This window comes from Lutra lutra, chromosome 9, assembly GCF_902655055.1.
Source record: "Lutra lutra chromosome 9, mLutLut1.2, whole genome shotgun sequence".
Lineage (NCBI taxonomy): Eukaryota > Metazoa > Chordata > Mammalia > Carnivora > Mustelidae > Lutra > Lutra lutra.
This window is the reverse complement of record NC_062286.1, coordinates 107,735,130-107,751,736: the sequence shown is the minus strand read 5'-3', so window position 1 is coordinate 107,751,736 and position 16,607 is coordinate 107,735,130. Positions and strand designations below refer to the sequence as shown.

The 16,607-nt window shown below is 51.0% G+C and overlaps 1 protein-coding gene across 1 annotated transcript in view; it reads right to left on the bottom strand.

Moving 5' to 3' along the window:
* JAG1 (jagged canonical Notch ligand 1) overlaps positions 1-16,607 on the bottom strand; it is a 35,845-nt gene that overhangs the window by 14,619 nt on the left and 4,619 nt on the right. Inside the window, exons 3-5 of the mRNA XM_047746106.1 lie at positions 11,179-11,230; positions 5,555-5,809; positions 3,683-3,743 (exon numbers count right to left, since the gene is read on the bottom strand). Of these exons, the coding sequence (XP_047602062.1) occupies positions 3,683-3,743; positions 5,555-5,809; positions 11,179-11,230 (368 nt within the window). The remainder of the gene's footprint in view (positions 1-3,682; positions 3,744-5,554; positions 5,810-11,178; positions 11,231-16,607) is intronic.

Here is a 16,607-nt window from a genome sequence, read left to right as displayed (position 1 = left end):
GAGGTCCCCTCCCAGGCGACTCTTGACAAAAGCAGGGCTGTCCGGGGAGAGGCGGGCGGGGGCTGCCCTCACAAAGCCACTCTCTTCTCAGGCTCACAGGGCTGGGCGAGGGTGGGGCGTGGAATAAATCAGTTCGCCCGGTCAGCTACGGAGGCCACGGAAGGACTCTGGGGTGACAAGAGCCATGTGAAAGTCTTCGCAAAGGCGGCCCATCAGGAGCGTTTCCACAGCAGCCCCAGCTCTTTGTCTAAACAGCAAGTCACGACCCCAGTGCGCAAAAATGCAACAAGACACCCAGGGCAGCAGGAAGCCGCCTCCTGAGGCTTTAGGAAATCAAAGGGGGAGGGTAGGGGGGATGCGCACCCTTCTCTGGCAAAGAGGCAGCACAGGTCTCAGAACCCACAGGAGAGTGAGGGAAGCCACAGCACTTGGAACCAATCCCATAGATAATTTATGACCCACTACCGGGGCTGCTTACACTAATTCATTTCATACTTATTTCTCACTTTAGGGGAAAAAAAAAAAGTCAACCCAGTTTATCTAGTATTGAGGAACACAGTCAAGTTTCCTTTATAAGCGCCTCATTAATCGGACTCTTTGGAGGCCAAATGGTGCCTTTGATCCCCAAACAAAAACACAAACATAAACCTTCACCTGAGGTGGGGGAGAGGGCAGGGTCTCAGCAGCCACCCTCCCCCCTCAAGTTTCAAGCCCTCGGAAACTTTAACCACCCTCTCAAAACGCAAGCTTTGACAAACAGGAGAAAGGCCGGTGCCGGCGGGGGTAAGCGTGGAACAGGGATGGGTAGAGCACTTCTAGAACACGACCTGGGAAAAGCCACAATAAGAACTACCAGCACCCTCCCCCACCCCGAGCCACTCAGCAATAACTCTGCAAAACAGGCACCCTCAAGAAGGGAAGGCTTTCCGTTTCCAGAGAGCCAGAGGCAGGCTAGCTAATCCTTATCATGGGAAAATTATAGGGATCCCACTAATAGCTAATCACCCACGGCCAAGAGTCAACTTAACCCCTGAGAACACTGACTAACCACTTCCTAACTTCTACAAACAAGCCATCCACACCCAACTCAAAGAACCACCAGAATACGTGGTTTAAACTTAATCAGATGGAGGGTTCAGCTTTATGTAAAACGGAATGGCAGTCTGAATGACTGTGATCATTCAGAGCAGTAAGAAAAAAAATCCCGCAGAATTTTTTTTTTAAGCAGTGGGACACTCAAATTAGTGGGAGGAGGGGTTTCATTCAATAAAAGATTGATTAGCTTAGCTTGAAAGATATTAAGAGGGAGCTGATTTGGAAATAGCAGGATTCTTACTGTCTTCTCTTACTCCCTTCCAAATTATGGATGGCTACACCTCTTCAATTTGCCTAATAAAAGCAAGAAGAGGCAGCTGAGGACCCAGCCTCACCTCCTAATTAATGAGAGCTGGATCCCCAAGCATAAAGAAGAAACCACAAGAGGCCATGGAGGACTTCAAAAGAAAACAAATAAAAATACTGACCCTAAAAGAGGCATCCACAAAGTTATCCCAGCTTAATAATATATGATTAAGGTTCTCATGAGAATTTGAAGTGACTTTCCTCCTACGATGATTCATCATTAAGTTTGATATTATTGGCAGGCTTGCAATAAAGCAAGCATGTGCACCCAGGAGAAGGAATCTAAGTCTACTTGGGAACGGCAAAACCAAAGAAGTTTTCTCATGTGGGGATAGGGGAAAAAAAAAAAAAAAACACCTCCTCTGTAATACATAATCCGTAAGACAGCTTACAGGTAACTCGCCATTCAACTATTTTGGGAGCAGGACACAACCTGAACTTCCTCAGCTAGAAGGTTCTGTTTTGATTTTCTTTCAAGGTAGGCAGAACAAGATGGGCTGGGAGACTATGCAAATGATGTGTGGGGAAAATCGCACCTTAAGTAAATAAGGGTACCAGTGCGTGTCTGGGCAGGGAGTGGGAGGGGAGACTTCGAAAGAGAAAGGGCTAAATTCTGGAAACAAAGCCTGTTGTTCCGGCTGGGAGTGCCCATTCTGATGACAGTAGCAGAAATTGCAGTCGACCTCCACTGATACTCATCTGAGCGCGGAACAGGCCCAGAGAGGCTAATAGTGCTGCTGACCTGACTTTCTCTAGAACATCCTTAATTAAGGAGGGTGAAGGCAGGTGGATTCCTGCTCGAACTTTTGACAGCAGTGCTGTCAAATACACGCTCCGCTTCCACCAATGGGGCTGAGGATGAGAACGTCCCCCTCCCAACCCCAGCCTTCCAGAAAATAAGCTTCTCTCTGAATTGCAGGAAGACACAATTCCAGATCAACCTGGTTTCATTTTACTTCCAGCTGCCTTAGTTCTCGCTTCAGTCAGGCCTCTGAGCTCAGTGCCCCCCTTCCCCTCCCCTGGCTGCATAGGAGAGCAACAGATTCGGTAGGAGAGCTGCCCCACCACGCCCGCCGAGAATTCTTCCTAAAGCTGCAGTCCACCACATACACTGAGCAGCATGATCCTTTTGAGGGGGCTCACCAAGATACAGATTCCTGGGCCAAACCCTGGCCCAGGATTCAGTGGGTGTGAGGTGACACCCAGGAATCAGCATTTCAATACTTCCTCTGTTAATTTGGGAAATTACTGACATGGGCACTGAGGTTTGGGGCAGCAATTCCCAAAGTATGGTCCCACCAGCAAGAGTGGTGTCACAGGGTGGTGGGGGGGGACCCTTGACAGAAAGGCAGAGACTCAGGCCCACCCAGACCCCTGGGATCAGGCTCTGCATCTTAATAGCGCCAGGAAACGGGAGTTTGAGATAACACTGGTTTAGATGGTTTCATAGGCCTCCCTTGGCTCAGACCAGGGGGGCTTCTACAGCAAAAGTGATAGGCCCCAAGGATCCTTTCATTGGCACCCCCCTCAATCTACCAATCCTTCAGCTCTGGAAGGAGGGAGAGTGAAGTGTGAGACTGTGTCAAAATGCCACAGCCACCAACACCATTTCCTGACAGAAGCCTCTTCCCAAATTGGCATCATGTACATTTCAAGAAGGTTCCAAAAACCGTAATCACGAAGCAGTCGGGGTGGGTCTCGGTTTGGCTTCTGCATTGTCCGGGACCATAAAAGAACAGACTTCAAAGGCCAGCAGCAAAAGTCTACATTCATCAGGCTCAACTGACAAGATTCCAGCGCAGCCATTAACCTCTCAGCACCGGCCTGGCTCCCGCCTGCAAAGGGGCCAGGAGATTGTACTAATCCCATTCTAAAGAATGCTCCGCTGTCCCCTAGTGATGGGAAAAGTGGGGGAGGGCTGGGAGATGGGAAACCAGGCTGGGGGAGGAGACGGACTCCAAGAAACCCACATCCCTCCATCTCATCCATTAGCACTTTAAGAGGAAGATTATAAAAACGTGTTATCAATTTACAGAACAGTTAATACATGAAGTCACTGACTATGCCCAAAAGAGGTTTTTTTTTCTTCCAAGAGAGAAGTGTGCACATTCCACCAGACAGCTGGTATAATTTAATAAGCTTCGGATGTGCCTATTTGGTGGTTGGTTTTTTTTTTTAAAGCTTTCTTGTCCTCCTAAGAAAAAGAGGCGTATTCGCAATAAATTCAGTCCCCCTCTGGCACTAAAAGATTAATTTTTTTTAAAAAAGTTTAGTCATTTACCTGCAGTCACCTGGGAGTTTGCAAGACCCATGCTTGGGACTACAGCCCTGTCGGCAAATAGCTGTAAAAAAACAAACAAACAAAAAAAACAAACACAAACATGAGTCAAGCACCATCTTGCACCATCATCGAGAACGGCCTAGTACATTAAGCCTACAAAATCCTCAACTCTAAGAGATCTCATGTCAAGTCCACTGTAAGGAGAGGAAGATGGGAGGTGCCCAAACAGCAAATCCAGCTTTAAACTTCAAGGCCATGCTAGCAGATCTTCAAAACATGATATTACTCAGGGACAAAAGCAAGCAAGTCGATGGAGTGGGGGTTGGGTGGGAGGGGTCCTCATCCAGTCTCTCTCAACAATAGCTACCCAGCTCCCGGTCAATTCCCACCCTTTCCAAAGACGGGAGCCGTGATCCTTCCTCATCCTCAACCACTCTGTCCCAGGAGGGCACATTCAGAGGAGTCCCAGCCTCCTTAAGCCCCCACCCCTAAAACGCCTGATGGCTCAAAAATCCCATGGGGACTAACAAAGCCAACCGGGCTGGCTTCATTTGGCAGGCTAATCTGGAGGCCAGATCGGGTGGTACTTTTGCAAAGTATCCTTGCAAAGCAATTCTGCGATAGTTATAAAAACAAATTTAAACACATGGTAAAAAAAAAAAATACGAAACATGGTTTTTTAAGTAGTTGTTATGATTTTTAGAACACCAACTACTTTAAGTACGTTTGCCAATTCTATCATTTGGATCCCAGAAATGCCGTCCTTTTAGAACTCTAGTGATTTAAGAAAAGCTCAGGAGACCTGCAAATTCCTCTTTGTCCTGCGTCACAATTCAAAAGTCCCTTTTTAATTTGAGTAATCCTGAAAGAATTTACCAAATTAGTGAAATAGGCAGAGTGCAGTCATGTTCGTGAGGGCCTACTCTGGGTCAACTAAAATTACCCATTTGCTATGAATTAGAAGCTTCGTAAAGGTACAAACCACAGATGATGCTGTGAGCATCTGTGACTATGCAGTTAACTCCCTGAATCCCAAGAAGGGCTGGGACAGCCGAAAGCACATCTTCGAGCTTACATGGCTGTGATGGGTCGGAAAGCTCAGGTTCACCACTCTCCCCTGCCCCCTCAATGCCCCGTGAAGCCTTGCCAGGAGGCCACCCTGAGCTCAGGGGTCATCATTTCCTACAAGATCAAGGAGTTGGGGCATGGAGCTAACCCTGTCCCATTTGGCATCTGCTTTGAGTCAGGTTTCTTAGAAGCAGAGCCTGAGAGAGGGATCTGGGTACAGAAGGAGCTGAAGGCAGCCAGCAGATGGGGCAGGGGAAAGAGCTGAGCAAGGGTCTCAGCTGGAGTCTGGCTTCAGCCTAATCCCAGGGGAACCCCTGGAGTGTGAACTGTAGCACGGAGTGGGCGGGGGGCGCTGGCCTCTGTACCCCCATCCAGTCATTCACACACTGTAAGCTGGAGGGAAGGGGCATGGAGTGGCTGTTTGGCCAAGGCCAATGCTCTAGAGAAGGAACAGCTGTGAGCTGTTAGCAGCTAACACGGTGGGTGGGGGGGGGTGGTGGTGATGGGGGTGGGGGGGGGTGGTGGTGGTGGGGGTGGTGGGGGGTGGTGGTGGTGGGGGGTGGGGGGTGGTGGTGGGTGGGTGGGTGGGTGGTGGTGGGTGGGTGGGTGGGTGTGGGTGTGTGTGTGTGTGTGTGTGTGTGTAGGGGGGGGCACCAACAGCATCTTTGGCCCTCAGGCCTAGAAAACAGCCCAAACACTCCCCCAACCCGAGACAGCCACTTGACTAGATGGGGAGAGAACGTGACCCCAATGGCGACAGCCACTCAGCAGTGATTATAACCCACCCAGCACAGACCCACACACCTCTGTTACATTCCGGGCCCATCCAGCCCTCCATGCACGTTTTGTTGCCATTCTGGTCGCAGGCATAGTGTCCAAAGAAGTCATCTCGGGGTCGGCAGAACTTATTGCAGCCAAAGCCGTAGTAATAGTCGTCACAGGTGACACGGATCTGATACTCAAAGTGGGCAACCCCCGTGTTCTGCTTCAGCGTCTGCCACTGCCTGCTGGGGTTTATCATGCCCGAGTGTGAAGCCTTTTCAATAATGCTGTCAGGCTCTGGAAGCAAGACAATTAATAAAAATCAAAAAGCATTGATTATGTTAACATTCACATCAAAGCCTTCTCCCCTGACCATTTTGCCTCTTTTTAATAACGGACACAAATGCACACCATGCAAAATGCAAACAGTGCAAAAGGGCAGACAAAAAAAATAAAGGGCACACAAGTGCAAGGGCTGGCCCCCTCCCCAGAGGCAACCACCTTTTTACATCTATTTATCCTTTTTAACGGGTGTGTAGTATTTCCCCGTCCCAGAATATGGCGAAACACGTTTACCTAGTTGCAATACTTATTTTGACCTTTTACAATTCAGCAGAGCCACACCGAACATCCCCGAACCCATGTGCCCGCGTGCATGGTTCTAGCAGTAAGAGACCTTCTAGAAACGGAAGCGCACCCGACCCACGTCCATCCCCAGCCAGCCTCAAACTACTGTGAGAGAAGCCCCGCCGGCCTATCTTTCCACCTGAACAGGAAACTGGGTTTCCTGATGGCGATGCCAACACTGCACAGGTTATCCAACTTTCTGATCTCTGCCTGATAGGGAAAGCAGCAGCTCTTACTTTAATTAGCATTTAATTAAGGGATGGTGAGCACCCTTCCACGTGGTTACAAAGCCATCTGTAGCTGTTCCTGTGAACTGTGACCGGTTTCTCTCCTTTGCCAAGTGTTCTATTGCATCGTTGGCCATTTGCAAAAGCCCTTTACATATTATAGAAAGCACTTGGTTCCACGTAAAGGTGAGCAAGCCTGCTCTTCTGGCTTCAGAGTCTTGGGTCTTACTTTAGAAAGACTTGGTCTACCTTCCCAACTCTTCACTGGAAGCCAAGGGGTAGTTTTTAGGAAGAATGATAAACTTTGCTATTGTCAGCTGGCCCTTGTGCCACAGACTTGATACGTCTCACCTTTCATCTTTGCCCAAAGGGCAGAGGAAGGAAAGTAACGCACCCCAGTTTAGAGACAGGTAGCTCGGGGGTTCTTCCGAGCTAAGTCATGCTCCTTCAAAGGTGCCTATCGAGAATGAACACACCCAGAGCTCGGGCAGCCAGCTCTCCCAAGGAGTAGGCAGTGGTCCTGCCCTGAGGTCACTTGTCATCTAGTCTGAGAGAAGAGCCAGGTACAAACACAGATGCCCAGTGCCAGGAGTCCAGGGGAGGGATGTGAATAGGAAGCGAGGCACGAAGTCAGGACCGCAGCCTAATCTGGGGTTTGCTTTCTTAAGCCTGCCAGCAGCAACCCTTTCCTGCTCTGTCAGGGGCAAGGCCACCTCGGAGAGCCCATACTAGGACCTACGCACAAAGTCTGTGGTTCTTACCCACCCACACCCCTGTTTTTCTAGGCCCAGGGCCTGCACTCATTTACAAGGTCATGCAAAGCCAACAGGTGACCAGGGGAGGAGGAGCTCCTGAGGGGCTCCATCCACACGACTCCCAGCTTCGCCCCGGCATTCACCCTCTGGCTTTAACTGTCGTGTGGGCAGGACAAGCCTTGAACAAGCCCACATACCTGCAGACTTACACCCCAGCACGCACAGAACCACTCGCAGATAACACTTTCCTAAGTAAGTTTTACAAATAAACACAGACCAAAGAATGACAAAAATGTCCCATTAACTGTGTGTTTGCTCTGCTGATTCAATTAAGAAGTGTAGCGAGCTATTACCATGTGATTACGAGACCTTAATAAAGCAGTTATTTAAACACATGGCTCACAGGCGTCCAGCATCTCTGGGGCAGGTAACAAACAACCCAGACCCGAGTCCAGGGAATCCTCAAGGCGCAGGCCGACAGGTCGTTCACTATAGTTCAGTAGGCTTTCTGCCTAGGTCTAAGAAACATGAAAACGATCATTCTGGAAGCCTCCATGTGGCTAACAAGTCTGTAGAACTAACTTCGCAGCTGTGTGGCAGGTTTCTCCCAGCAGCCCAGAGGCAGGGAGTCGAGGGTGGGGGGCATGCTCTCTGGCATCTGGGTCACAGAGATCATGTCTGCTGCCTGTTCTTCCAAGCTGCTGCTACCTTAATCGTACTTCCTGTCAGCTTGGGGCATAGAGGTATATCCGGGCTGGGCGGGGGCGGGAGGGGGTAGTTCATTTGGGAGTCCAGCTTGATGACTGGAAAAGGAGGTTAGCAGACCCTCCTGTGATCTTCAGCTGTGTGAAGATGGAGCATAAAGGCCCCCACACCACAGCCTTGCAGGCCAAGACGGAGGTAATGAGGCGAGTCAGAGCACAACCCTGGGGCTGCACCGACCCACAAACCTAGGACAGGAGCATTGTCGAGGAAAACCTGGTCTGAGGAAGCTTATTTGTGTTGACACATCTCCTGAGCTGTCCCACAAACTGACACCATTTGCACTGGGGGGACTGAAAAATCTGTACCCTTATGTACTGCAACTCTGAAACAGAAGGAGAGAAGTGATCTCAGAGGACAAAGGCCAGGAGGCCAGCCTTAGACATACTCTAACACACGAACAGCACCTGGGCTTCACCTGGGCCAGCCCCTCTCTGCAGAGCCCACGTGAGAAGAAATTTTCCATCCTAAAACTCAGGGCTCGACCTCTAATCCGAAGCCAGGATTTTGGCAACTTGGGCCCCAAAGAACAGCCAACTCCAACTGGGTTGCTCCACAACCTTGGCCTTTATCTTCATGGAATACAGTCCCACGGGAGGGACAGAGGGTAAAAAGTAATAAGAAAACATTCCAGGCAGAGCAAACAGCATGTGCAAGGGCCCTGCGGCAGGACAGAATAGGAGGACGCATCTGAGGACAGAACAGGGACTGGTGGGATAGGACCAGAATCTGGATATGGTAGAGGTCAATGTGGCACGTAGGATGGAGCTAGCGAGGAAAAAGGGTGGCTGTGCAAGGTCTTTTGGGCCACACAAAGAGCTGTCCTGAGAGCAACAGGAAGCTGCCAAGTGGCTCTCTTAGGGAAGCTGATCATCAAATTGAATCCAGATGTACACCAGAAACAAATAGAGGATACTGTAGGTCAATCATATTTACATTAAAAAAGAAAAATGCCCTGGAAAGACCAGGATGGCAAAAGGATGGAGAAAGCAGTGGAGGTGGGCCAGAGCAGATATGAAGGCACTGAATTCAGCCACGACCATAGGAGTTCGGGCATCAGTAGATGGTGACTTGGACCAGCATAGTGGCAGGGGACATGGTGGGAGGTGGCAGGACTCCCGTGAGGCCCTGGAGGGAAGAGTGTTCAGAACCTGGAGGTAGATCTGACATGGATGCTCAGAGAAAGGGAGGTACAACAGGGTGTCTTCCAGCTTTCTGGCTCATGGTACTAGGTGTTGAAATGCTGGTGCCAGTCATCCATGAAGGGCCCTAGGCAGGATCTAATTTGGAGAGAGGAGATGCCAAATATGGTTTTGAACGTGAATTCAAGATCCTTTGGAAGCACTGTAAAAAAAAGAGGCTGACTAAGCCAGTAGATAAACCGCTCCCTCCTCTTTGGGGTTCCCAAAGAGAGCTTCAAGGACCTGCAAAGGCATTCCAGGGGTTTGGGGCAACTCCTTTCTTCAAGAGTAGAGGTCTGAAAGTTCCTTCTCCCTACCCCAACTCTTTCTTGTGTCCTTTCTGTGACCTGGTGACCGCCTCCCCAGTGAAGAGATGCCCCAGAACCCCCAAACAGAGCTACCCTGAAGTGCAGCAGCCGTGGGCAGCTCTGGAGGGGCACCAGCTTCCCTGGGGCACAGCTAGCTACCTGACCTGTGGGGTGAGGGAAGACCCAGGAAGGGCCCTGCAGAGGCTAGGGGTCCTGCACACCCTAACAGGTATCCTGAGCCAGCTCTTGCCACGAGCCAGGATCCAACCCAAGGATGTTCACTCGACAAGACTGTTTTAAAATCTCAGTGGGAAGGGAAGAAGAGCATGTCTGCACCAGAATATCTGAAGCATCTCTCTCCCCCCTCCCCAGCCCCCATCTTCCCAATGCTTAGTTACCATTGTAACCAGGTCACAGCGACACCAGGCTCACACCGTCTCCAATGTTTGTGGCAGGGGAGGGTGGAGGGAACACACACGTGCCTGGGACCCTGACTGGCATCGGCCACCAACCGCAGCTGGTTACCCCCTTCCCCTCCCACCAGACCACAGTGGGACAGGGGTGCCCCTCAGAGAGGAAGTCCACAGATCTGGACTTCAGATGTCAAAGCAGGAGGAGTAACCCAAATGGCCTGGAGCCTCAGGCACACTGGGGTTCAGCAATAATTCCATGGCCCCAGGGCGGTTGGGGGGAGGGGTGGGGAGGGTGACAAGCCAGACACAGCCCAAAGCAGCCTGCCTCACAAGTACCAAGCCCTCACTGGGCCCACTCTGGGCACTCGCCATTCTCAGATCCACTTTAAAAAAAAAAAAAGGCATGCTGAGAAAACGAGGGGAAATGTTATCAACAGCAAAAACAAAGAAAGGGTCAGTGAGGTAGAGAAACAAAGGGGAGGAGACCTTCAGAGAAGGAGGGCAAAGACAAAGAGTTGGATCAACCCTTCCTCCTACGCAGACTAAGGGATTTCAGTATGAATCAAGTTTTCCCAGGACAGCTGTCCAGATCCTGCCGGCAAAAGGGAAGCGCGCATTTTCGGCGCGGAAGGGAAAGCGCCTTTGAGTCACAGTTAAGGAGCAAAGACTACCGCCTGTAAGCCAGGCGGCTGCCATTGCCAGACACGCCCTCTGTGACCTCCCCACCAAAAGCCACCCCCTCGCAGCTCTGAAAAGCAACCCGCCCTGAACCCTTTGCCCTCTTTCACAAGCGGGGAGCAAGGCAGCCGTGGAGCCTGTGAGGCTCTGGGACTCCACTTCAATGAAAGGGCGGTCATGCGCAGTGTGGGAAAGAAACCCCCGGCAGACCCGCTAGAGGCTCACCTGCCCACCAAGTGAAATTCAAGGTCGGTCTTTAGTAAGAGTCAGAGCCCAGCGCCACCTTTGTGGGCTTCATCTTTCTGATGAGAGATTAAACACTCACTTAAACTTTAAATGGACTTTTAAAAAGTCACTACTTTGATCCTTTCGCAGTCTACAAGGTTTTAAAGTTGTAAAACCATTAAGATCTCTATCCCGAAGATAATCTAGGTCCCATAATCAGGGACTCAGTTAACTGGGACTCCGTCCCGGCCACTTAATATTCCAGGCGGACCTTCTAGGGGAGGTTGTGGAAAGGACTCCTCTGAGCGGTTCGCCCTGGAGGTGGGGATTGGGGGGGATGGGGGTGGGGGCGGGGTGGACGCAGACAGCAGTCAGTGGTCCATCCTCCGAAGCACCCAGCAGACAGATCCAGCTCTGACACTACCATACTCCAAGAACAGTGCTTCCAGAAAGGCACACCCGGAGAAGAGCCCACTGCTGGGATACTTACGTAGAGTGTCGTTACTGGAATCCCACGCCTCCACAAGCAAAGTATAGGACCTCTGCAACACAGAACAGCAGCAGCTTAGTAGTCAGGAATAAGGGTCGGCTCCCAAATGTCCTACTTGCTCGACCTCCCCCGCACACCTCATCAAACAAAACCGTGAAGCCAAAATGAAAACTCTGTTTTCGGTGGAACTGAGGTCACTCCCCTCCCTGGCACCCACCCCCAGGCTGACTCCTTCTGCTGGGCAGGGGCCCACTGCGGTCGGTCATCGTCATCTTATGCAAGCAACCCAAAGTCATGATCAGGAGATACCACCTCCCTATAGGTGAACCCTCTACAGTTTCCCAAAACTTTCCAGGCCCCAAACTCTAGTGCATGAGGAAACAGAAACACACACACACACACACAAATTTTTTCTAAGCCAACATAACCAGGTATTTGTAGCTGGGGGCAGGGGGTGGGGGGGGAGGTAATTCAGTGAGGGGCCGGGTATTGCTAAGGTTACACTTTGGACTCTGGTGGGGCAGTCCCTAGGGAGGCCCCCTTTTCCTTTTCAGAACCCCTTTGAAAGCCCTGTCTGTGCAAGACCATCTCGGCTCCCACAAGTATCAGGTGACTCTAGGAAGCTGGGGGGGGGGGGGTAAGTGCAAAGAGACTAAGACAAAGGCGGCGACCTAACTCGGGGTCCTTGGGGGACAGACTCTGGGGACAAAAGTACAAAAGGGAGAAATAACCACACACCCATGGGTTATAGCTATTGATGGACTTATCTGTCAATAAGATCTAACATTCCAGGCATAATCAGAGTCCAGCAACTAAACAAATTCCCTGGACACTGGCAGGATGCCAGCTATTATACTGAAGGCACCTTTTATCTTCCAGGCTTATCTCAGAATTCCACCCCCCACCCCAAATCCAAGCCATTAGCAAATTCCCGCTTTTACTCCAATCTTCGTTTGTAATTTAGAATGAGGTCAGTCTCACAGAACACCAGGGTTTAAATAAACCTGCTATCTTGGCGCTGGAGGACTATATCAGAGTGGGGTGGGGAGAAAAGGCACAGGAGCCCTTCCTCCCCCATGTCCCTCTTGTCACCGTCAGATACCAATGCATCGGAAATAGCACATTGAGCACTTCACTCAATACCCACCGCCAGAAACACGGTCACCAACAGAAGGCACCTACAAGGGGAGGCAAAAAAAGAAGCAAAAGGGGAAAAAAGGAAGCTTCATTCATAACTCTAGGCAAGCTTACTGCTCAGAGAGACACAGCGTGTTGTCTCCGAATATAAAAATATCTTGTGATAGACCCTGCCTTGGAATTCAGCCGAAATATGTTTCATACTCAAAGCAGAATAGGATTCCATTTCGTTCACTGATAACTGTGGGAAAACGCTCAGAAAAGCAAGCAAAACCAGGCAAGCCGGGGCACATACCCAGCCCTCTCCTGTTTGGTGGCCCTGGGTCCAAATTCATTGTCGTCGTCGTTAACATTTTATTAGTAAAAGTTACACCTTATTTACAGCCCCTAAGTTTCCTGGGACTTACTACAAATTACAGGACTCTTCCCTGAGAGCAGCAAGAAATTACATTTCTCTCCTGAATGGAGGCAAGAGCCAAGTCCAAATGAGGCCAGATGTGGGGCTGATTCTGTATCATTAAGCCCTTGGATCATTGGCCACGTCGAGACCCACGTTCTCTACTTCCACGTATTGTTGTAATTAATCCTCTGATTAAATGCATTGATACCCGTAGTCCTGACAGACTTGCACAAGCTCTCAACGTGTCACAGCCACAATCCCCACAGAAGGGGAAGGTGTGCCAGGACTGGGCTTCACGCTCAGAGGAGGAGGCATTCTCCCCCACCCACCCGGCCCAGGTCCTTGCACAAGAGCTGAAAGACCAAGCTGTGTATCAGACTCCTCCTCACCTGAGCTGGGAAGACTCTGGAGGGCACTGACCAACACCTGCCCAACCTTAAGGAAAAGAGGGACACAGAGCAGCACAGAGCTCGGGACTCCAAGTGTCATGGTCTCCTGTGAATGGCTTTCTCAGAGGTAGACAAGGGGGTGAGGGCTGGGGGCTCCAGCTTTGCCAAAAAAATAATAAATAAGTAAGACGCCTGGACCGTCTCTCTCCCTGGTTTCTGAGAAGGGCTTCTGGTTCTGGGCCTCACTTCCCGGGGCTGGAGGAGTCCTCCCACCCAGCCTTCAGAAGAAAGGATTCCCTCCAAAGCCCCTATTAGGAGGCTCTCTTACCTCCCACTCCATCCCCACACTATAGATCAACAATCAAGATAATTTGGTAATGATTATTAGCTGCTAGGAACTTTAATTTTTCCCAGACCCATGCTTGACCTCTGTACATCCCAGAATATGCATCCCTACTAGGGAGAGTCAGACCACGCACTTTATACCATCCTACTGGGCCAGTACCAGGCCGAAAAATCAGATGCAATCTTCTAGGATCATGTCATCCCCAACGGATCACTGCAAATCTGACCCCAGCAGAGGCCAAGCCCCTGGGTGGCTCCCCCAAGGGCTTGGAAAGGGGGTGCCAGGCCAGATGATGGGCAGGTGTCCAACTTAACCAGTTCATACAAAAGTATCACCCCACAAGACACAAATAGAGAATACCTGGTTTTTTTCTTGGTTTCCCACTACCACAGTAAGACTAGGAGAGGCCCCTTGCTTTCCTCTTTTTTCTTAAGTCTCCCCAGAGCAACAGCCTGGGGGCAAAGTAGAAGGAGGGAGCAGCAAAGAGAGCCTGCATGTGGGTTGCGCCTCCCCGTCCCACACCTCCAGGCCCAGGGCAATCGGGCCCTAGAGCCGGTCTGCAAGCTGGTGCAGCAGGAAAGAGGCACGGCCAGCTCTCAGGACGACTTAGGGGAGGACCGCCATGGCCTTTTACCTAGAGGAGGGCCCTGGCCTCCGGCTCCGCAGGCATCCCCAGGCGTCCCTGGGGCCGCGCGGCTGCAGGCGGGCAGGCGGCGGTTACCTTGGCACCGGGCAGAGTGGTAAGCACTTAATTGCCACATTAAGAAGGGGGATGTAAGAAACAAAGGTAATTGTGTTGGCAGCTGGGAACTTCCTTTTCCTGGCAACAGTGGCGGCCAAACCAAGCCCCAAGAAGAGGCTGCTGCCATTCCTGCCAAGCTGATGGACACAAACAAACCGCCATCCAAACGGCACGCGTGCAGCAGCCGAGGAGCCCACGCTCGGGAGAGCCCGCCGTGCCGGGGGGGGGGGGGGGGGGGGGGGGTGGGGGGGGGGGGGGGGTGCCCTTTGTGCGAGGCGGCCGGCCTGGCCCCAGGCTGGTCAGGGGCCCTGCGCTCTGCTGACCTCAACTGGCGCTTCCTGTCGCGGGCCCCTGTATTAGCAGTATTTTTGGGAGGCTGCATTATTCTCTGTAATCCTCGTTTCAGTCAATTCGGCCACGCTATTGTCCTGCCTGCGTCTGGGTGGCCACGGTATAAAATATTCCGGTCACAGATGTATGAAATAAAGGCTTGGGCGATCTCATGGGTGGGCGCACACTTGCTTGCCTGCCCGCCCGCACAATTCACCGGGTCCCACGGCTGCGCAAGGGGAGGGCTTGAAGAAAGGACAACTGCCCCACAGTGGCCAGGCTCAGGACACTTCAGCTGGAGACAGCAATTTAGTCTGGGGGACTTGACATTTCAATAGAGTCCGATCTGGTTACAAAGGGCGATTTTCTCATGAAAGCCCACCTCAAAGCCTCCCCAAGGGGGCCCCACGCTCATATCCAGATTGGAGGCTCTCCACGAGATGCCCCCACCCCCTTTCCCATTCATTACCCTTACCTGTTTGAAAAGCATCCCACTGATAATTAAATGCACCAGTTACAAAAGGGTGGTGAGGTTAATAGATAGAATACCGAGAAGCCAGCCAAGCACAACCGTCCGGTTCACACAGAGCAGGCCTGAACAAGAAGCCTTTCTACTTATTTACCAAAAGTGCATAAAAACTGGGCTGAGCTGGTAGAGGACTCGGAGTGTTTGACTATTTATGTACCATTTCTCACCACTGGGAGCCATGCTGCAGAACTTCTTCCCTGCACAGACACTGCCCTGCCCCAGTGACAAATGTCACGGGCACCATGAAAACAAGGGCCGCAGGGCAGGGCAGTCCCCTCCGTGGTTGACCAGCGAGGAGATCACAAAGGCAAGCCACTCAGCACCACAAACCAAGTTAAAGGTGGGGCACCTTTGAATGCGGAACCCTGTCCCGCCTCTGCCACCATTCTAGAAAACGCAAGAATCCTCACTACACATGCATCCTAAACGCATCTCCTAAAGTCTATAAAGTAGGTCAAATGTATTTGTTCTGATTTTTTAAGTGTATTTCAAAGCTGGAGCCAAGTGTCCCTTCTCTCAGAAGGAACACACTTAGAGAAGTTTATCAAGGGGGAATGCTCTGGAATATTTGCCTTTATGGATGACCATGCTAACTACAGGCACATCCAGAGATCAGTTACAATGCAAGAATGCATAATCTGGAAAGCCGGACATTGGAACCAAGTGCTGGCCCTTTGCGATGGGCTGGTGGCTGCTGGGAAGCCAGTCGTGGCCTCCGTTTGCATCCCTGTTTCCCAATCAGGAACATGAAGGCTGGCTCCTTGTTGCCTTGGCTGCATTTCTTCATGAGTAACATTTTTTTCTTCCATGCTAAACATCCCACACACCTTCTACCCAAAGCGTCCCTTGCCCCTCTTTGCTATAAAGATTTTAGGCAGTATTCAGATTGCTGGTTTCCAGGGGAGTGACAAGCCTGAAAGAGGCTGCTGTCGCTCCTCCTCACCCCAGGTGCCTGTATGCCAAAAGCTTCACTGCTCTCTACACTTGTGTGAAGTCCCTGTAGAATTATAGGTGTGCAGTTGGTGGGTCACAAATGCATAGAAGTACTGGAGGTTTGAATAAGTTGCTAAGAAACAAGACAATAAGAAGGAAGAAAAACAAAGAGCACTTACACCTGGAAGAGAAAAAAAAGAATTAGAAACCAAGTACCCTGATGGGAATTTCATTTGGGGAAGAGCCATTCTGCAGACACTTCGCACAAAGTGAGCACAGGCCCACTTCCCTGCCCCCACCCCCAAGCCTGGTTTTGCAATACAGACATGTCATTTCATCACTTTATTTGACACAGGTGTCTGAGAGCCGAAGAGGTTTTCTCCACATGAGGAAAATCCCCTGCTCTGAGCAGTTACAATCCTGGGTGCCGTTTGTCTGCATGGGCTGTAGAGACTGGCTGCAGAAAGGAGCCAGTTCAACGAGAACCCCATCCCTCCACCCTCCACATATCCACACCACACCTATAAGAGGCACAGGAACCCAGAAACGCAGCAGAGGGCATGAAGACAGGGACAGGTCAATTACATCCTATGATGAACCTTGTGGGGGCATTGGATTTACCC